Genomic DNA, 22,558 nt, shown 5'->3' on the forward strand with positions numbered 1-22,558 from the left:
ACACCACAACCTGTCCACATATTCACCACCCTTTGTGATGCCTGACTGCTGCCTTCTGTTTTCTTCTCTTTCCTGCCTCCTCTCTTAACACTTATCTTCAGTTTACACTGCATAAGCATCACACTGCTCGCCATCAATTTTCTCGTTACCTTTGGCTATTCGTGCATCTTTTCAGAACTGGTCGGGAGATCTTCTTAGCAACATCTGATCCACTCTGAATGAAGCGTGTAATTAAAATGGATGCTTGTCTGCTCTTGGCTGTTGCCCTTTAATGTGCTCCTATCTTGACATCACATTGACAACCCTTTTACTCGGCTGCTACCTGAGCACAGTCCTGTTGGCAGAAATGACGTGCTGTTGACTGCAGATTATAAATATGCAACGTGCATGAGAAGTCAGGGTCATGCTGATAGATGAGATATAGCTTTTTCAAAGAGAAGAATTGTCAGCCATCGAGGGTGTACATTAGAGAGCATCATTAATGTAAAATGGTGTTTGAACGGAAATGTGAAATAAATAGAAACATGTTTTTATCCCCAGCTGCTTTTCATTTCCTAAACCCACAGTGCAAACACCTAACTAAATTATTCTGTCACGCATCATTAGATTTTGGTAACCTTGTGTGTGTGTGTGTGTGTGTATGTTTTAATGACACACTGTATATTCGGTCTCTCACTTGTATCTGTGATTCATTTTGTTTGGGTTCAGTGTACCACCAGGATAATGACTTGTCTCCCGAAGAGCATTTGGGGAAAGCATTAACAACATGAAGCAGATAGATCTATCACACTGTGGAGCAGTGTGGTATATCAGGGAGTTACTGACTGTATACAGACAACATGCCATGTAACTGTGTCATTGGAAAATCTGCTTTGGTGCTTTGCTTGTCATGCCCTCTCCGTGTTAACACAGACCAGGCAACTTATTCTTCAGCTCAAATTTAATTATAACTCTGTGTGCTGGGGATTATGTAAAGTAAGTAAACATTAGAAGAGTGACACAGGAGGTTTCTCTCCTCAGGTCTCTGCAATTGTTTTCATGGATGATTAGTCATCCTCATGTTTGAAAATAAATGAAATACCAAACTGTTGGTAATGTTACCTATGTAGGGCCTGTTTCCACATTGTCCACAAAGCGTTTCTTTTTTTTTTTTTTTGTGGGCAGGAGGTATTTACCAATTGTTCAGAGAGAGCATATGTGAAGTTGAAAGAGGGCAGTAATACGCACATAACGTAGCTGCAAGGCTTTCAAAAAGCAGCTTACATGAGGAAAAGGGTAACACCTGCTCACTTACTCCATGCTACACAAGTTTATCAAAGACAACATTTCAATCCTGCTTGGATCTTCGTCAGGTCCCGACACAGATTCATTTTGTGCGGTCGCTCCAAGCGTTTCTAGTTAAAAGTCCCTGAACTTTAACCTTTAGCTACTTTCCATCCTGAGCTGTATGATATGTCAGACAGAGACTCTCAAAAAGACAGAAAACCCATTTGTGTGAGCAGATCAGCTGGACACTGAATGTTGATTATGAGTGTTGTGCTTTTATCACCATATGCATTGTAAGGTTGTTGTTAATTGTGTAATCAACCCTCTGTTTACGTAGTGTTACATTAGCTACCTAGCTAGCGTTAACATCAAGATATTGTTGTCATATAAACAAAACCTACAGTAGCGTTTTGCGTTCAGCGTGTTGAACGCATGTTTTTAAAGAAAGGTCTGAGATAAAGCGCTCCCCAGCACCTTGCTGCCACTTTTCTGCTTAATAAAAACACAATGTTGACACGTGCCCTTAATATGGATGATCACTGTTGGGGAATATTTTATGCCAAATTATCAACACCAATAAATCAGTGTAATACTCCTTAGTTGAGAATAATAATAAATGTAACTCTTCAATCAAAGAGTTAATACAAGATAGTACAGTATAAGATAATACAAATGCCTAAAAATAAATAAAATAAATAAACTGCCACTGTGAGAGATAAGTAGATAATCAAACATGGCTATGTAAGTCTATCGGATCACATAATGTGTCGGTTACACTGTGAGCTTTTCACTGACAGAAACTGACATCTGTGGGAGACAAGTTGCATCTTTGTCAGATTATTTGTGGAGAGATTTTAGACAGTTGTCAGCTGAACCACAAAGACCAAATCAGCATGAGGAAAAGATTTCAACTTCATGAACTGCAAGGTCTACTGTACTGAATCTGTTTGGACTGGAGCCATCTCTTTAATAGCAGCAAGCATATTTTAGTGACATTTATAATTACATTGTTTGCTGCACATTAATTTTCTTGCAACAGAATAATACTGAGAGCACAATAGATCTTTTGTAAGCTCTTCTCGATGGTTAATTACCAGGGATCATGCTATTATTTGGGATATATTATATTATTATTTGTGATTCACTGCAATTGAGCAGTGGGTAACCTACTGAATATTTTGTCCACCTATAGTATCCTGCGAACTGTTAGAATGAAAAGATACTGCTGCCAGCTGCTCTGTCGCACGCACGCGCACACGCACACGCGTGCACACACAGAGGACCTTTGTCTTATAAAAGTGTGAGAAATTCTAAGTTGCCTTACAAGGCAGAGAAATAATGAGTAAGAGATCACCATATTTCCAGATGACATCCAAATATTTCAATAACACATTAGTATAGGTACAGATGTGTAATACAGTGTGTGATGTAAATACTAAGGGCTACAAGTCAGGGGACACTAATACTTCATTTTTATTCTCTGGACTACACACTATTTCTAGATTTTTGGGAGGGACTCTGATTTTTTACTCCACAAATTAGGTCTGTGAACTGCAAAATGTGCCCTCCTGATGACCTTTTGCTCCACTGTAGCAGGTAGGTACTGTTTAATAAGCTGCTTAGAGGTTAGAGGCTCCTTTTTATGGCATTAATTATGGACTACCTCTCTATCTGGAGCAGTAGATTTGCGGAGTCTTCTGTATATTTTAACAGGAGGAAAATCAAGCAAGCAAATGTCTACTATAGACCAATACAAGCCGGAAATATGCAGAGTAGCAACCAGGCCACCGCCAGTGTGGAGAGAGGTGAGGTCAGGGAGCAAATGAAAGGAGAGTTTAGGTTTTTCAGATATCTACATTGTATGCTGAGCACTGATATATCTTTCAGGTCAACTCCACATCTTTTAAAAACTACCTACATGAGCCCTGCCGGCTGATTTTATGTGGCCAGTAGAAATATGAAACACAGAAACATAAAACTGCTGAATCAAAAGCCGGCACACACAAATCTAACAACTTGGAACTCAAAAAGATTACTGAGGGGGTGTTGCAGAGTATTTGTAGCAACACAATGTCCTACATATAAATAGAGAATGATATGTGTTTTTTAAGTTCTCCAACAGAGCCTGTAAGTTTCATTTACAATCTGTGTGCGCTACTTACCGATGCTGCTTTGTTTTTCTTCCTAGGACACCATGACGTCTGCGCCCTGTCCCTGAGGGTAAGTGTACTCGATGATTTCAATATTTCTGTTGATCCAGTGAGAAATAATACAGATAGTTCTTCAGCAACTGACCTTTGTTGACCACTGTTGCACAAGCACATGCATTATGCATGTCCTATATACATATATGTGCAGATCGGTTTGTTTGCACGTGTGTGCACATGCTTGCATGCATAAGTAGCAGTATTAGGACTGATCACTGTTATACTTCTGCAGGTAATTGGCATTTTTCTCACTCTTCCAATGAGGCCTTCTTTTGGTATGTTAATAAGCTCCTTCGGGGGAGGTTGCTCAATGCACTGAATGCAGTCGTTGTATTTTGCATATTGAGCATTCTGCTCCATAAGGATGATGGACAACTGTCACATTGTTATCGGGCCTTTCTGCTTTGAAGAAAATGTTTTCTTCTTTTCAGACAGTCTGACAAAAAATCTGTTTCTGTATTTTATCGCCCCCTGATTATGTAATTCTCCCTGTGATCAAGGAGAATAAGATCCAGCAAGAAAACTTCAATCCGACTTCTACATTAAAAAATGTTCTACTGTGTCCTGAATATGCTGAAATAAGTCACTGTTTTCATGCCAATTGTAAAACAGAAAATTAAAAAAAAGCTCAGGGGATCTTGTTTACTTTTGATATATTCAATGCCTAGACCTAATGTGTTATCTATAAAATCATTTACTTGCAAACAAGATTCTACAAGATATATTTTCTAATACATGCCACAGCCCTCAACATTTCTTTTTCCACATGCTCCTGTTAAAATTGTCTTCCTTTGTTCTTTTTCCAGCACCAACTCTGCCTCTGTGTTTGTACTTCTTTCTGGGAAAGACCCACCACTGAAATCCCAGAGGTGTGTGCCTGAGTTTCTGCACTGTAACTCTGAGTCATCATAATAAGTCGGCTGCTCCCATTCTCTTTGCCGGTTGTCATTCTGCTGCCTACACTGCATATCTGTCTCTGTCTCTCTCTGTCTCTCTCTGTCTCTATCTCTCTGTCTGTCTGTCTGTCTGTCTGTCTGTCTGTCTGTCTGTCTGTCTCACACTGACTTCCAAAAACGCTTTTAAATATACATGTGTGATATGGCATGTTTTTTTGTCAATGTAAACTGCAAGTTTCATAATAATAATCAAAGCTAAAACGTCAACTTACGATCTTCAGAGGTTTCAACTTCATCTCTAAATCTTCTTCAGCGAATACAGCTGACTCGGTTTTCGTTACTTCATCTATGTGTGGAGCCTCTTCTGCGATCCTTCTCTATCTGTCCACTGACTCCTGTTTGATGCAAAGGCCAGTTTTGCTCTTCACAGACACTTGAGGTTTTCTGTTTCTGATGTTCATTTGGTCTCTTGTCGAGGGTCGTCATCATCCTCTCCTTAAAAAAAACATGTTAAACAAAAAATAGAATATATCATGTATGTGTTTTTTTTAAATACAAGTTCCTTTCAGACACATTATGAATCAGAACAGAAAAGTGGACATCATACACTTACAGTGTTTCCCCTTGTAGGCCTAACCGATCAGTCAGCTGATGAAAATATTTGATTGAATGACCTAACAATATCATAACCCCACCAGGAGACTTGCATTCTGATTAGACCAACACAATCAGACTTGAAGAAATATCTGTACAGTCTGCGCTGCTCCTGGGATAAACTCTCATCTAGACTTCCAGTAATATCACTTGCCTATCCACCACTAATCAAATGTGTAATCATTCAAAGCTAGAACATAAAGTAGCTGAACAAATCTCTTTTATGCTCTCAGTTTTGGATTGATGAGAACAGCCTGACTTGGCTGACCTTGACAGTTAGGGTCTCTGATGAAAATGGAACTTCTGAAAAGGACAGCTCTTGGATGGTGAAATGCTGAAACGCTGCCATTGTGGCAATCCAGGCATAATAAAATGGTTTGACACATTTACTGGGTTTGAACCAAGCTCCTATACTTGGTTGTGGATCCACATTTGCCTTGTTGCACTCACTGTCTGTAAACATTAACGTGACAAGTTTCTCAATTTTGCATTCTGCTGTATCAATTTTTATATGACCTATTTGTAGAAGACCATGGTTTAACTTATTGTCTGTAAATAATGTTTACCTTACCATCACGGTAACCTAAACATTATAAATGTTGTAAATTAGTTGTAAAAAGTTACAGTATTGTTATGCAGCTGAAAGCAGAGACTGATTTACAATTTGTGGTGCATTCTTGTGTTGTCTGCAGAGTCCAGCATTCAGGAGTGACATCTAGCTGCCAGACAGCAGTGCAAACACAAACCACTGTATTTTATCACAACACAAAAGCTGTAAAAATGAGAATATCTAAATGTTTACCGTAAAAAAGTTCATTATTTCATTTCACAGTTGTGAGTTAGATAATTATTACAAAAAATATGGACGTTACGTCACAATACTAGGCAGCAAGTGAGTCCAAAAAAAAATGACATGCGACACATTCACAGTGATTAGCTAACACCTGCTGCCAGAAAGTTTCAAACCTCTGCTGGCACATTTTCTCACGTCCGTCTAATGACAGTAAAGGCAGTTCATAGCAATGCACCCCGTGTAAAAAAAAATAAAAGCACTTCTTTCATTACGAAAAGAAAAATAAGGTTACCTGAAGTTTACCTGAGACGAGAGCCAAGTATCCATCTCCATTTATACACAGAAAAAGTCAGCGCGCCGCCACCTCCTCAATGTGTGCGCCTTTTATTGTCAATTACGGTAATCGTTAGTTGTTTGGTATGAATGCCTGACAAATAATAGCACAAATGATACCTACAATTTTTACAACATTGCTACATTTTAGGCGCGAAAATTCAACATCTAAAAATCATACTGAAATACTCCCGAAAAGACTAAACATACACAGATATGTGGCAAAGATAGAACTGAATGGATGACGTGTATGTAAGGGTCCTTCGGACTTCCGGGTGTGTATAAACAGATAGCAAACGGACTCGCCTCGCCTGGAAGATGTGAGTTTCTGCATTTTTTGCGTATTTTACCCCTTAATACATTGTACATTTATTTGCCAGCATCACAGTGGTAATAATGCTCTTCTCGTCCTCTTCATTAGGTCTAAAGTAACGTTTAAAATCACCCTAACGTCGGACCCCAAGATGCCATACAAAGTGTGAGTACACTGACAGCTCAGCAGTCTCAGCTGTTCATTCTGCTACATTTCACGTTTTTTGAACCATTTTTTTTAGTATTTTTAGCTTACCGTCACCGCAGATTGCGGTATTTCATAGTGTTGTTGAAACCTGTGCTGGTGTGTTTAACAAAAGCTACAGAAAATGTGTTCAGTGAGGCAACATCTGTTAGCGTAAAGCTGTGATTCACATGCTGACACTGAATAAAACGGTTCACCAGCCATCAGCTCCGTTAACTTTTTGACATTTTATATAGAATACGGTTAGTAATACAGTATTTTTTGAGTTCTATTATGAATGAAAATGACCTGTCACTTTGTCACTCGGCGATATTTTTCTGTGACAGCTTTGAGTCAAAATCAAAACAGATGGCAGACAGGAGGAGCAGCGACAGAAATAATCACAGACAAGCTAAATGCACACTCTTGGGCAGGCTGTGAGCAGTGTATTTATACTAGTAACAAGTTATGGCTGCGACATTCATTTTGCAGCATCAGACTGATTACAAAAAATACAGACAGAAATAGAAATGGTGGAGGGGGTCATCCTGTATAGGAAAGGATCCATAATATTTAGGTATGCCACTCTGTGTGCAGTTTAATTCATGTTTCTTGTTTTTTTTCTCAAGCACAAGTATGTTTTTAGACATCCGGAAACATTTGGCGTGATGATTAGGGTCTGATATGTTTTTCTGCAGAAAAAAAGAAAAGCAAATCCTTAAATGTCATCTATTTCCTCTCTTCATTGAAACATCCTCAGTGTATAAATATACATGTTGCTGGAGAAAAAATGTCTCCAACTTCACTGTAAAGTCAGTTTTTAGTGTATGTACTTGAGGCTTTATGTTTTTACATCACACTTATAATGCATACAATCTTTTTGCGATTTCACATAATTATTAACTTGTCTTAAACTCAGATTGCATGTGTGCAAAGAAAAGCTTTCCCCATTTAGAAGATTAATTTGAAAACTGTCTTTCAGAGTCAAACTTGGCACGTCAGCACATTTTGGAGTGGAGGGGGATTTCATGCAGTTACTTGAAAACACAATTACATTTTTGATTGCTTTAATTATAATCTTGTCACTGCGGATTAAGTCATTTTACTTTGAAGTGCATAGACAGTAGTGCTTAAATATTTGATTCACTACAATTTTCTGGTAGTTTTAAGCAGTGTGTAGGCATCATGATCCTAGAAAGTGGAGGCCCTATAAAGTGCTAACATTTGAATAGTATTTAAGTGTGTGTACAGCTCTGTCACTATAGCTTAATACTTTAACGGGGTATGATTTACAGCTGACATGTTTTGATTAAAAGCATCAAAACTTAACTGGCGTTCCTACATAACAAATGACATAATGCAAAATGCCAGCAATAGACTCACTTAAAAAAAACAGTCTTGCATTGTGTTTGAATTGACATATTTTAGATCTCTTTGATTTCTATCTTTGTCCTGTTGTTAAATATAGTGCTGGAATAAGCCACGTTGTTGCCAAAAACAGCATATCTGCCATAGGTCAAACAGATTTTGAGAGATGAAAGTCAACAGTACATCTGAGTGTGTTTTTGCCCCACACCTCATAATGTGTGTTCAAATTTCCCAACAGAGCTTCATGCTGAATTTTGACTTGAGTACTTGCAAATAAGTAGTTACAAAATACTGAGGCTGTGCAGATGATTCCAGCCTTAACGTGCTGACAGAGAGTCAATTCTCTAATGAGGTCAGACATGGTCTCGCCGTAGCTGTTTAAGCATTAGCATGAATAGAGGGATAATAATGACAGTAAATGAGGCATCGTATTAACACTGGCAGAGGACTGAACTTGAGCACAACATCAGCTTCTGTTTTATAATCACCAGTCACATTCAAACAAGTTACTGCTCACTCGCTTGGTCTTTATAATGTGACAAGCTTTCACTCCAACTCATAACGCTGGAGCTGCAACTTATGCTTTACTGCTCTCGGCTACTTGCTGCTGTGCCAAATGATTTTTTCCCTATGTCACCACAGTTCCTTCTGCACTAATTTAATTGCTAATTGCATCTCTGACCCTGTGATTTTTTTTTTTTTTTTTTTCCAGATCTCAGAAAAATATGTCTGTTGGTTTCTGTTTTTTTATAGCCTTTAGTGGGTGTTGGCACTTCCTGCTGATAACTAAACCGCAGGATTCATTGCAGAAGCATCCCACTGAAAGTGTATAAATTCTTATCCTATAAATGGTCCCATGTACTCTGACAGAAATTAATCTGGCTGAAGTTAGTGTTACACATAAATTGGTCCTCTTTGGAAGTTTTTCTTTTGCTCCTTTGTGCTCTGTGGAAGTCAGAGTGAATGGTTAGCTACAGAATTGTACTTCTAGAGCTGTTAAGGTGAAAATGACTTGCTCTACAACACTATAACAGCTCAGACACTTGTCGATCGAAGCTCAGGCCAATAGGTTGAGAAATTACATTTAATCATGAGGCATTCTTCCATTAAAAAAGTCAAACTTTGGGGGATAAAGTAAAGGCTGGATTTTATGGTGGTTTTAAAATCCTGTTCAATGCTTTGATTTGTTACAGATTAAGTGTCCCGGACAGCACGCCGTTCACAGCAGTTTTAAAGTTTGCAGCTGAGGAGGTAAGCTTACTCTTGTGTTATACTATAAATATGTTATCACCAGCAGGGAGTGAGGTGGAGTATAACTGGACATTATTAGGAAAACTAACCATAATGATATTTTTATTTGGGACTGCGCAGCGTTGATTTTAGCCCTAACATCCTGTAGATGCATATGGCATAAAGGTGCGTGCTTTAATGTGTTTGAGGTAATTTACAATTCCTGCAATAATTGCACAGTTGGTGCCCCAGAGAGTATTTATTTATTTATTATTTAATGCAGATTTAGTTAAAAAAAAAACAAAAAACCTGATGCATTAACATTGACATACGCTTAAAACAAGACTCAACATTTGTCAATTAAAAGACAACCAAATAAGGGAAAGGCAGAAAAATGAAACTGTAGTAAAAAATGTTCAAATAATGATGATAACAAAGGCAAAAAAATACATGTACATGTACTATATTAGTAGTTCCTCCTGCAGGAGATATGCATACAAGTACTAAAACATGTAAACATATTGTACTAAGGGCGTCATGTTGCAGTGGTTAGCACTGTCGATCATAGCAAGAGGGCTCCAGATTTGAACCCGCTGGCCTGCTGAGAACCTTCTGTGTGTGTTCTCCTTGTGCCAGCGAGGGTTATCTATGGGCTCTCCAGCTTCTTCCCACAGTCCAAACACATGCAGGTTCATTGGTGACTCTAAATTGTCCGTATGTGTGAATGTGGGCACAAATGGGTGTTTGTCTTTATGTGTCAGCCCTGTGAAAATCTGGCGACCTGCCCAGGGTGTACCCTGCCTCTCACCCAGAGTCAGTCTGGATAGGCTCCAGCCAGCTGCAACCCTGATCAGGATAATTAATGAATGAATTAGGTACTTTCATGGACATGCACTTGAATGCACACACTCAAGGTCAAGACAGTTTGTCTGTTTACAATGAGAGTTGAATTTCATGATCTGTTTGTTTTATTTGTTTTTAGTTTTATATATGTATCAGTATTGGCCTCAAAAACTAGTATCAGCAGGGCTTTGATCTCTACATGGCCTTTAACCAATAAAAGAAATCTGATGTCAGCAGTTGTCAGTAGTAGACTTTTGCAAAACTAAATTTAGGTCTTGGTGCGTTTCAGCCTCCTGATAGGACAGATTGGCTTACACTTGTCTATAGAGGCCATGTACAGCTCATGCATAATTGTGACCCAAAGCCTCTCTTTAGGCTATTTTCTTCCACTGGACTGGAGCTGCTGCTGAGGGGCTGATGTGCCGCTTTTACAATTTGTATATTAGGTGTTTAGTGCTTCTATTATAAATAGACTGTTTTGGCTGATCTGTTGGACAGAGATGCAGAAAAATGAAAAGATAAAGACATGACTGAAGATGTTTATTTTTAATATACCAACAGTTGGTGATTCAATCTCAGTCATGTGGTGGAATTTGGGATTTTACTGTAATCCTTTATAAACTATATTTTATCTGCCAATTTTACACTACATGAAACAAACACCCTGTCTTTTCTGATCTAAACTGTATTTCATGCATCCTGCTTGGGCTACCTGGCAGTAGTTTAGTGAGCAGCACTTTGTTAACCTTATCTCTCCAGTGACAGACTGCCCCCTCTATGCTTTCGCTGCAAATCTCACCAGCCCACATCCTCTTCTGTCGAACAGTGAAGTAGGACATGTTTTGTGACCATGCTGAGTGATTTGCTTCCAGAAATTGAAGCGTGGCTATCTTCCCCTCAGGCTCTCTCCCTAACTGTTTGTATGAGTGTGAGCATGCACGGGTGAATTTGTTTGAAAACGCGAACAGTCACGTGTCTGTCAAATATTAAGACAAAATGCAGTACACAGCATTTTCTTTCTGCTGCTTCCACCAACTTTGTTTCTGAAGACATCCTAACTAAAGCCCCAATTTTGAAGTTGTCACCCAACAAAGTCAGTGAATCTCAGTGCGCTGACTCAGTGGATGAGGCTTCCCTTTTTGATGATTTATTCACACTGCATCTTCAGGCCAAGTGGAAATGGGTTGCAACATGTCCCTGGTTATTTTTTACCCCAGATATTTTTGTGCTGCTGAAATTTCTGACATGTCAGTGTTGTGAATTTCACTGATGCTTAATTCTCTATTTGATTTTCTTTCACAGTTCAGAGTGCCACCTGCAACCAGTGCAATAATAACAAATGGTGAGTTTTGGGGGAAAAGTCTTTCAACTAATGATTTTCTGTCTCTTTTGCAAACTACTCCATGTGCAGGAGTGACATGTTTACCAGTTTGGCAGTTATTAAGGACTTTGTGACTTCAGAGAGAGTGTCATTCTATGAGACACAATGCTCTTTGACAGAAATGTTTGGAAACTTAGCTGAGTTTCAAAACTTCAACAACAAGCTGTGAGATTTGAGGAAGCTCTAACAAAATCATTCTTTGAACTGCAGTGCGCAATGCTGGTGAATAGTGTCAAATCAGATAACGATATATCATGATGAACGCTGAAAACGTTGTCATCTTCCTTTTGGCGTGTTTGTGCTGTATTGCAACTGAAAGCCAAAATGATTTACTCAACTATTACTTCATGTCTGAAACACATAGGATGCAAATCCAAGTAAATTTAATTAATAAGACAAAGGAGAAAAATCCTTGTTGTCTCACTGTTTTACTTGTTTTAAATTGTGATCTGAGAGATAAACTTAAAATGCGCCTACATTTTCTTTACATTACAGTACATTATCAGACATAAGGTTCCTTTAAGTCCTGGGGTTTCAAAGGAAAAATTGCTGTGTTTCTATCATTTTCAACTCCCAGAAAGTGCAGCTACTTTGACCATCAATCCACAGACTACAAGCAGTCCTCTGTTTCTCCTGCTAATTCTACTGAAGAGGCATGGAATAATTCATGACCTTTAGTGATCTGTGCCCGCTATCAGTGGGAATTATACGATCTCAGTCCCTGGACCCCACAACACAGTGGCCAATAATTGACACAATATTTTCACATTAGAGACAAGTAAAGTTCGCTAGCTAATTCAATCTAATTAGAGCTTAAATACAACAGAAAAAAATATTAAAAATATATCATACTTCATATACTGCTACCAGTATTACCTCATAAGTCAGTTGAAATGTGATTATTTTATGTGTGATTAATGGGAACCTATTGTTTTTGGGTTCATACTTGCATTAAAGGTTTCTACTAACATGTTTGCATGCTTTAATATTGAAAAAACAACAACATTTTCCTCCATCTGTCTGTGCTGGAACATTTGTATTCAACCCTGTCTGCTCTGATTGGTCAGTATCAGGCATCTCTGTACTGTAGTTGCAGCCAGCGGAATGATTATAAAGAAATCTGCATATAAAGAAATCTGACAAACTATAATGTCATACTGTTGCCGGAGTAGAAAAAACTGTTGGAAACAGATTATTCAGAACAGCCTGACGCCTGAGGTTTTTTGTTTACGGAGATACTTCCACAAACATTTACCTCATTATTTAAAACGTTAGCCTCGTTTAAGATGAACATCCTTCATTTGACACTATATATATGTGTGTGTGTGTGTGTGTGTGTGTGTATGTGTATGTGTGTATGTGTGTGTATGTGTGTGTGTGTGTGTGTGTGTGTATGACAAATAACACAAAAAGGTATAATCATTAAATCTTGTGCACTGTAATTAAGTGATTTGCTTCTTCTTACATTTTTTGCTGGTGCTGGATGGTTTTGGTAATCCATGGTTTCTGGTTGTGGAATGATTTAACTGTACCCTTAAAGTATTGAGGCTAAAATTCTAAAATTAAACTAAATTCAAGGAGATTGGACTCTGGCTGGCAGAATAATGGCCAATCAGGAAAGTGTTTATATGAGCTACCCAACAAATGTGTATGTCTAAAATAACCTGAGCCAGTAAAATGTAAACATACTCAGCTGAATTCATCGCCCTACAGAACACTTGTAAATACAGTTATAGTAATCACCAGGACAAATTACAGTAAATGGCTTTTGTGGCTGAAGGAAACTTGTTGTCTCTTTCATTGTTTCCCAACAATTAAACCGTGCAGCGCCACATAAAAACTGATTTTGTTTTTGTTTACCTCTGCTCTGCATTGATAGTGATAGGCAATTGAGCAAGAGTAGTTCAGTGAATGTATACCTGATGTATTCTTTCATAGAAAGATGACATTTTTAGGGCACTGGGGGAATAATTGGACACAGGACTGTGCCAAAATAAGACTGATATGAGATTTGGGTTAAAATGGTTGGAGATATGACTGTAATGTCAAATATGAGGTTTAGCTTTATCAGTGCAGAATTAATGACTGGTCGGTTATTATTCCAGATGGAATTGCCTGCTTCTGCACTCGCTCTCTTTTTTTCAACATCATTATGGATAAACTGGTGATATTGTAAATTATATTTTTTTTCATTTCTGTGCTCGTGTCAGTTCCCTGACAATCTTCTCGGCTCACACTGGGTTGTGTTTTCTTTCATCTTGCAGATGGAATAGGAATCAACCCTGCCCAGACAGCAGGTGAGTTGTTATGTTGTTTTGGAGCCCATGCCTATGATAATCCTTTTCTTCACAGTAAGAGAGGCTTTTGTAGAGATATTTTTTTTTAAAAAATCTCTACAAAAGCCTCTCTTAATGGCTTAAGATGTTGTTTTTTCCTTCTATTCAAGTATATGAAGGTTCTTGGAAGCACAATCAACCTCGGGGCTTTTTTAAGCGCTTTGCCACTTGTCAATGTGCTTTCATCAAAGCAGGACTGGAATATAATATGTTTCATAATGCACTTTGGTAATGCTGGTGGCACTGTGTTAATAGTCTAAAAGATTAATTTGATAGAGCCCCCAGAGGCAGTCACTTATGTGGGTGGTTCCACAAAGAAGGCAAAGAAATGTTAGGCTTAATATAAAAAGCCTTACTTGAGGGAACATAACAAATCGATCTGGGATTGGGCAGTTCTAGCTAATTTAATCTGCGTTATTTAAATCAGATATGAACAGTGCTGTTAAATTGGTATTAAATCTGTAGTCTGTAACTTTAATAAAAACAACTTTTTAGCATATTTTCTGTCACTAATTATCCACTCAGCATCACATGAGACCGATAACCTTTGAAAAAATAATTTAAAAAATTCCTCTGCACTGTCCAAAATTGCCAAGCCAAAAACTAAGCACCGCCCACTGGACTGAGTAACTTTCTCATTTTGCAGTTAAACAGTAAACTAAAATATCTTTCTGCAAACATTTTAGGCAAGAAATAATCAATACGGCTACAGAATCTGAATTCGTATTTGAGCAGCGCTGCATCGTTTGACAGTTTTACCTCAATTCACAAACCGTGATTAACATAATGGACAGCTGCGTTAGAGACTCCTCAGCTCTGATTGGTTGTTTTTCAGTAGCTTCTAGCAAATGCTGTTAGAAGCACAAGAAGTGGAGGGAAGAACCTGATTTCTTACCACAGACTCTCTGCCTCATATAAAACTGTGGATACAGTTAAAGTTTCAACAAATATGACTAAAACATACTTTTGTAAAAGTTACCAACTGTATCTTTAAAGGATACCGAGCAGGGACGATTGATTGAAATTGTTAAGGAGAGAAATGTATGACTCAGACATAGGCAGAGCTGAAAACCACCTAAAGGGTTTTGACTCATTTGCTAAAGCGTTTACCATGTAACTGTGACATCCTGAGTTGGACTCTGCCCCATGACTGTTGCCCAGTCTCTCATCTTTTCTCTCTCTGTATTCCAATTTTTTTCAGAAGGGCAGGAGAGTCCAAGCTCATGATGCTTTTCTGGGAAGGAAATTTTGAAAGTCTTTATTTGTAGAGTACCTACTGCACAAAATCTGTCTTTGACCTAACGGTGATGTAATATTGCACCTCAATGCAAGGTTACATCACCATTTGGGTGCTAATTTGGATTTAGATTTATGTATTCTGGACCACAAATCATGTTATGAAGTAAAAACATAAAATGAGACAACAATACAAAGGTAAACAACAAGAATAGATGGTTTGCACAAACTGAGTCGAATAAAGGGAGGCAGAACATTACTCATAAAAGCACCCAGTTTACATATTGTCCTTGTTTTGTCTGTATAAATAATAATGTATGTTTATACATGGATGGGTGGTTATAAAGTATTTAGGCAGGTACTTCTTCCTTCTCCTAACAATGTTTTTGTTTTCACATTTAAACAAAATATGTAAATCATCACCCAGGCGGTTGTCATTACATAAATGACAAAACCTTTTATTTATTTCTAGACCTTTCGATCTTTCTTCTATTATTTTTTCTGCAATAAGAAACTCAAAGATTACAAATTGCATCTACATTAAGGTTAAATAAGCTTGACTTACTAAAATAATCCATACTAAAGTGACATTTCTGTGTTGGAGCAGGCCTCCATGCTTGTTTGCATGGAAACGGTGTTTACTGATTCATTAATATAGATGCAGTGTCTCCAGAGGCAGCGCTTAATGTTAAATTAAATTAAAAAGCAACCTCTGACTGGAGGCAAACAACTTGCACCAAGCTGTTGAGTCAGAATTCACTTGACTTAAGATTCCCACATTATTGCCAAGCCCTGGTGAATCACTTTTCCTCTTTGTCAGCCTCCTTGGTGTTTCCCCGAGGTTCATACTTAACTGTGTAGCCGGGTAATGGATGAGTTGGTTTTCTGCATAGCGCAGGATAAGGTAAATGCCTGCTTTGACTGAAGGCAACATTGAGCCTTTTTCTGCCAAGAAAGGGAAGAGTGGTGGGCATTCACAACGGCTTTTTATCTGCGTAACATTGGTGCTGCCAAGAATAGCCTCAGTTCAGACACCTCTGTCAAATTGCTGTTTTTCACCCACTACAGCCATTCTACCTCATGTTCACAGAATTGAGTACACGGCAGAAAGTGAGCCGATGTAATTTTACAATCTCTTTAGCTTCACACGTCTTTATAGGACTAACATCACACATTTTCTGCGGTATAATGACAGCATACTTATACCGATGGTGCTGGGAATGATTTAAACATGTATGATGTCTGCATTATTGCTGATTGAATGAACAAATTAATAACTGAGATTGCTATCTTGGTTCCATAATGCAGTATAAATTATAAAACATTCAAATTAACTCACTGTGTGAGCTCTCTAAAGTCCTGATTGCCCCCTAAGTTGCCACGATAAAAATTAGAAAAATTAGACCTCAGGAAATCTTTATCCTTGAGTTTAGACATGTCCTCGACTTTTTTTTTTTAGACCTTTACATTTAATCAAAATATCTGTGTAACTACCAAACTTGTGTACAACTTTGTGAACAAATCTGTGAATTTTAATTACAGTGTCTTATAATTTATCTTCGTATCAAGGTTTAAGCTTTGTGGATGCAGTTATACAACTCAAGTCATATACTGTAGCTGTCAGTGTTTTTCATCCATATTTTAGACAAACCATCATTTCTGAGTCCATATTTCTCTCCCAACTGGTGAGTCGACATGTTGTTTGCAGTGCATCAGCTTCAGTGACAGTAAAACCCCTTATCAAAGAACCCAGATTATAAACTGTGATCTTTATGTGGTGCTCTGTCCTGTGTTGCAGGGAACGTGTTTCTTAAACACGGCTCAGAGCTTCGCATCATTCCCAGAGACAGAGTGGGAGGACAAGGAGACTGATGCTGCTTTTCCTCGTTGACAGCATAATGACTCACACCGGCAGAATCATATAACACTTGAGACCTAGGAAACACCTCAGCGTGTTTCATATTTTTTTTTCTGGCCCACAACTGACAGTGACTCACATGAGAATATACATATATATATATATTTAAACTTAATGACATGCATACACACTTGCATGCCCCTTGCTTCTTCATTCTCAGTCAAGTTTTTTTTTTTTCTGTATGTGTAGTTGCATCAAAAGATTGGAGTGGCATCAAGAGTTTTCAGAGGTAATGAGTAATTAAAAAGCAAACGCAGCAGCTGCATCATGGGAAACATTTCAGCTAAGATTAACAAACAACAATTCTAGCTTTTGTATCTTTGTAAAAACAACGACAAATGCCTATTTTGCAATGTTTACCTTTGTTTTTATTAGCATTGTTAATATGGTAAAGTGAAGTTTTTAAAAGGTATGCAGAACATGATTTAAAGGACCATTGTCGTTATAGTAAGTGGCTGTTGATACTCGAATTGTCACATTAGCGGTTCTTTTCTATGTCAGGCTGTTATCACTATTCCTCAAACACAAGATAAATAAATTTGCATCATTGATCTGTACTGAATGTGTATCATGAACCCACTCCTTCCATATTTAGAAGTTTACATTTCAGCTAATCAAAGGACATATTGTTCATCTGTCAAACTGCAGGCGCGTGGATCTTTGCTGCCCTCTGTCAGGTTGCATTTTAACATCAGTTTGTGCTCACCCAAAGGCCTTGCCTCTCTATTTTCAAGCCATGTATTATGCCCCATCTTTGTACAATAAATATAAAACATTACATTAATTAGGAGTTAAATCAGGTGCTGACGAGCAGGTGGTGTGAAAGCAAGGCAAGCGTCCAAAAGGCTTTAATTAGAATGCAGAGGCCTCAGAGTGTCACACAATAACTATCACTGAGGTTCATCAAACACCAAAAACACCACTTTTTATCTGGGAAATAAAATGTTTGACTGCATTTTTTCATGCTGAGTGTTTTCTCCTGGCATGATCTGCTGGCAATTTGAAATATCAGTAAATAGAAGATGCACCTTTATAATAAGCCTCCAAATAATCTGATTCCAAAAAAAAACATGATCAATGGGAGGAGCAGTTGTTTTTTCTGAGTTGTGTTTTATTGTTCCTCTGACTGATTAATGAGGGAAAACAGCTTATTATCCTCTTCACATTAATCAGTATTATCATAGAAGGTGTGGGTCATTTGTTTCTGAATTTGCTCCCTTTCTCCACCAAGGAAAAGCATACTTGGTAAAGAAAAATGGGCTTGAGAGAATAATGGAGCGTGCATGTTGTAATGCGCAGGGGAAAGCGCACCGTTGTGTCTCACCATCCATTAGGATGCAGACTCAGATGGGGGGGCTGGCTGCTGGAGTGCCATCACAAATGGATTTTCTCATTTATTTTAATCAAAGTCGCTGCTGGGCACATTCACCAGAAATTTACTTCAGAAAAAGGAGAAGACCACAGAGTGCCCTGGATGCAGCAGATGTTATCTATCGCAGCGTTGGCCTAAATAAGGCCTAATTACTGCAGTTGTTTGCAAAATACAAATGTTATGCGTACCTGGTTAAAATGGTAATTAAAATCTTAATAATCCAACAGTTTTTCTTAATAAAAATGCTTGACGTAAATACTTGACATTTTCACATGATGACTAAGCATAAGAATAAAAGATAACATGGGTTCGTTTAAAACGAGAAATCATCTCTTTTCTTCACGTCCTCTCATTCTTTGCTCTTTTAGGCATGAAATTAATATTTCACACTTAAACATAACGGCTGCTGCAGTTTTAATCTTTACGAGCAACGAGGTAGAAAGATGCTTCATAATCACATTTCAGGTTGAGCTGTCTGTCCCGAGCCAAGTTCAGGATGAACTTCTTCTCACCGCGCTGGCTCACTGTCGCCTGGATGAAGTTCTGACTGGGACTCACACAAGAGGAGAGTTTCTTTTGATGTGCCACCACCGCATCAGCAGCAGAACCATTCCAGGCGTCTGCAAGTCCATCATTGCTCCCAGGAAACATGTTTTCAGGCAGCCTCCAGACGGACAAATGATAAAACGTAGTCTAGTGGTTCTGCTGTGGCACAGATCCTGCAGGCGGATGTCCATCGTGGACTGTGACAACTGTGGGAGTCTTTTAGTTTAGATGAGGCAATGCAAAGAGAAATTGGAGAGAGAATTCATGAGTAGCTGTGGGTTGATTTAAAGTTTAAGTGTGTAGGATTTATGGGGAGTTACTGGCAGGAATGGAATATAATAAGTATGTTTTAGTTATGTAAAAAATAGGAATCATTGTGTTTCCATGGAGTCTGCCATGTTGCACTGCCATCTTTTTACAGTAGCTCAGAACAGAAAAACCAAACATTCAACTTTGTGTATCGCCCACCAGCATGGCACCCCGTCCATGACAAGCAACATCAGAAAAACAGATTGAAAGTGCTTTATTTAATCTGTTACCTGTTTTAATCATCTGGTCTGTTTGTTTGAAGCAGAAGAGACCTTTGTGCATAATTCACCCCCTGATAAATATCTCCTGAGTATAACAGAGGATTAGGGCCATGTTAAAGAAAGAGTTTTGACATTTTGAAAATAAAGTCATAACTTCGTGAATAAAGTCATACTGTTATGAGAAAAAAAGTTGTAACATTATGAGAAAAAAGTCTTAATATTCCGAGAATTAAGTCCTAGTTTTACGAGAAAATTTTTTTTCTTGTAAAATAACAACTTTATTATGTAAAATTAAGACTTTATTCTCATAACGACTACTTTCTTGTAAAACTACAACTTTATTCTCATGATATTATGATTTTTTTCTCACAATATTACAACTTTAGTCTCCAAGTCTCTTTTTTGGTCCTCAATGTGGCCCTTAAACTGGTACCTGGGCAATGACACACAGGCTGACGGTCGGCCGACAGTCTGTCGGTCAGTGTCTGTAGCACTAGTAGCTCCCGTCGGTTTTTTTTTTTTTTTTTAATTTGACCGATTCGGCACTTTTGGAGACAGGGGAGCCAATCAGTGAGCGAAATCACTCTGATTGGCAGTTCATCTCAGCGCACGAGAAGAGAAACGGAAGTGAGGAGTGTCAACAAAGAGCTAAAGTCAAGAGAGAGTGAAATTTAAACAAACTTGTTTTGTAAGGTAAGGCCGTTTTTCTTCAGCCATTGTGCTCTTTAACAGAAACATTTCCTGGTGGTTTGTGCTGCGCGGTAAATATGCTGTGTACTATCAACTTTGGATTGTGTACTTAATGTGCTAACTGGCTAACTAGCATCATGAAAGTTTTCCAGTTTCCCTTTAAAGATGGTGAATAGACAACCACCACCTGCTGATATGGAGATTTATTTCATCCCATGCAGTCGCTTAACGTACATGTTGGTTGTTCCGTCGGCTATAGTATTTGAAGTGTGTTCATTTGCAACTTTTTGGCCGAGACACAAACGACACAAGAGTCGACATTTGTAGCTGCTCGGCTGGAATTCTAACCGGGATATCATAGAAGCCACATGGGAGAAGTTTCACCCGGTAGCAATCTGCAATACTCACAGCTAAATGCCATTAAACCTTTGAACCCTGAGCACATTGGTTTGGTTTAAAAACACATTTAGAAACGGACAATAATCAATTTGGCAAATAATGTTCCTAAAAATTGCAGGAAATTAGTAGAATTGCAATCTTATTTTTAAAAATTATATATTTAAAAAAAATTTTTTTACAAAATTATTTTGAACGCAATTTTGTAGTCATTTCCTTGATTTTTTAAAATTATATTATTACTATTATTGTTATTTACTTTTTCTTATTTTCTTGTACTTTCTTTCAATTATTTTAGTTTCAAATGCTTAAACCCCACACATTGCTCTGTCAGTTGTTGTTGCTGTCTCTTTTGTAGTTTGTAAACCACAAGACAGTTGCTCAAATTGTGGCTTCGAATTTCAAAATTCACAATTAGTAAACTTGTCACATTGATTGATTGATTTCTCTTGTGATGAAGGTTGGCCCATGCACAGCTCATGATCTGAGAGTGGTTTGAAGTCTCCAGTTTTGTTTTATAGTTTCAGTTTGACATGCAGAGAAATAGCAAACAGGATGCTTACATGGAGCTGACATAGTATTGACTGATCGCAGTGCATGAAGCTCTGTGTGTGTGTGTGTGTGTGTGTGTGTGTGTGTGTGTGTGTGTGTAAAGTATGGAGGAATCAAAACCCACTTGCTATAAAATGGGTTTCCCCACTGCTTTATAAATGACATGTTGAGCATGCTCCTTGCCCCCGCCCCATTAAAGGCGGCCCATCTAAAATGAGATCTCATGGTCCTCCACAGACGCAGCATAGATAAAACCAGCGCTTCCGCCACAGGTCAGTGAGCCAGATAAAGAAATAGGGAACCGGGGGAATAGAAACAGGCCCCCTCCTCTGACAGCCCATCCAGCTCATTTTCACTTCAGTTTCACACATCTGTCACTCAAACACAAGCAGCACGTGTATAAGGAAGTGTGTGTGCAGAAAATGTCCCAAATGAGCTGGAACCTCAATCACCAAACAGCCAGGTGGGATCACACCTCAGGGAAATTGATGCATGTACAAAAACCATTTGAAGTTCTGCGTCAGGATTATTTAATTATATGAATGACCTGACTCTGCCCCCTTCTGTCTTGATATTAGCATGACAGCTGGAGGAAAACTCCATGATCTGCTCTGATTCATGTTCTTGTATGTCTTTTTCTGCAACTAATTCATCTTGATGGAGTATAGATAATAAGGCATATTTAGATATGCTGCAATTTTCTCTAAATCAGCAATGGGGAGGGGGATACTTCACATATCTCTGCTAAGAAGATTCTCTATCGTACATCAGAGCCTCTGATATCCTTCAAGCTTAAGTGAGATAAATAATGTGGCTTTAATACAGCATCTTAGAGCAGTGGTTCTCAAACGTTTTACAAAGCATATTATCTCATAAAATAATAGGCTTTGTAGGTACACACACTATGACTGACATTAAAATTACGTTGCGTAGACGGTTCACTTAGGAGGCAGCTTTATTCCTAATCAGAAGACTATTAAAAATAATACTTCATGTGTGGAGACACAATTGCAGTGTTTTTACCACCACTTACTACTTGCCATTACAGTTTAGAATGTAAGTAATCACTGATGTATGAACACCCTATGATCATGAATGTGAATATGTAGCAGGCTGTTATCAAAACAAAAACACTACAGGAAAGACTTGATAGTATTATATAACTTTAAATTGATTTATTACATTTTAAAAATATTTCAAAGATTCCTCCATGTATCACTCAAGGAAACTCGCATACCACTATTGGTGTTTGGACCATAGTTTGGGAATCGGGGTCTCAGAGTATTACTTTTTCACTGATATATATTTTCATACAGATGCTTCACATTGTTTCCATTTTTTCTTTGTCTTTTAAAATTAAAGGCACTTAAAAATCTACAATTTGATATGAACTAAAACATTCAACCTGTTTTTTTCCTCTCAAATGTAGATTAATTTCTGAAGTTTGCATCCAATCAAAATGATTTTTAATAATAGTCATCATTTAAATCACATCATGTATTTGGAAAAAAAAGG

General features: G+C 38.1%; 2 protein-coding genes across 3 annotated transcripts in view; one reads left to right on the top strand and one right to left on the bottom strand.

The window, feature by feature from the left end:
• Nucleotides 1-6,193, bottom strand: part of LOC121952136 (short transient receptor potential channel 4-like) — an 85,546-nt gene extending 79,353 nt beyond the window's left edge. Inside the window, exons 1-3 of one of the 2 annotated variants that reach the window (XM_088088137.1) lie at nt 6,120-6,193; nt 4,642-4,864; nt 3,429-3,514 (exon numbers count right to left, since the gene is read on the bottom strand). The gene's annotated coding sequence lies outside the window, so the exon portion shown is untranslated. Of the gene's footprint in view, nt 1-3,428; nt 3,515-4,641; nt 4,865-6,108 lie in introns of both variants that reach the window. The other variant, XM_088088136.1, reaches the window with a different exon arrangement.
• A 138-nt stretch (nt 6,194-6,331) lies between these two features.
• Nucleotides 6,332-17,514, top strand: ufm1 (ubiquitin-fold modifier 1). Its single transcript, XM_042499925.2, has 6 exons — nt 6,332-6,469; nt 6,571-6,627; nt 9,207-9,264; nt 11,389-11,428; nt 13,732-13,764; nt 16,838-17,514. Coding segments are annotated over exons 1-6 (264 nt in total). The 5' UTR covers nt 6,332-6,467; the 3' UTR covers nt 16,912-17,514.
• Nucleotides 17,515-22,558: the final 5,044 nt, after the last annotated feature.

This window comes from Plectropomus leopardus, chromosome 15 (genome assembly GCF_026936395.1).
Source record: "Plectropomus leopardus strain MGB_pleo_1.0 chromosome 15, ASM2693639v1, whole genome shotgun sequence".
In the NCBI taxonomy this organism is placed as follows: Eukaryota; Metazoa; Chordata; class Actinopteri; order Perciformes; family Serranidae; genus Plectropomus; species Plectropomus leopardus.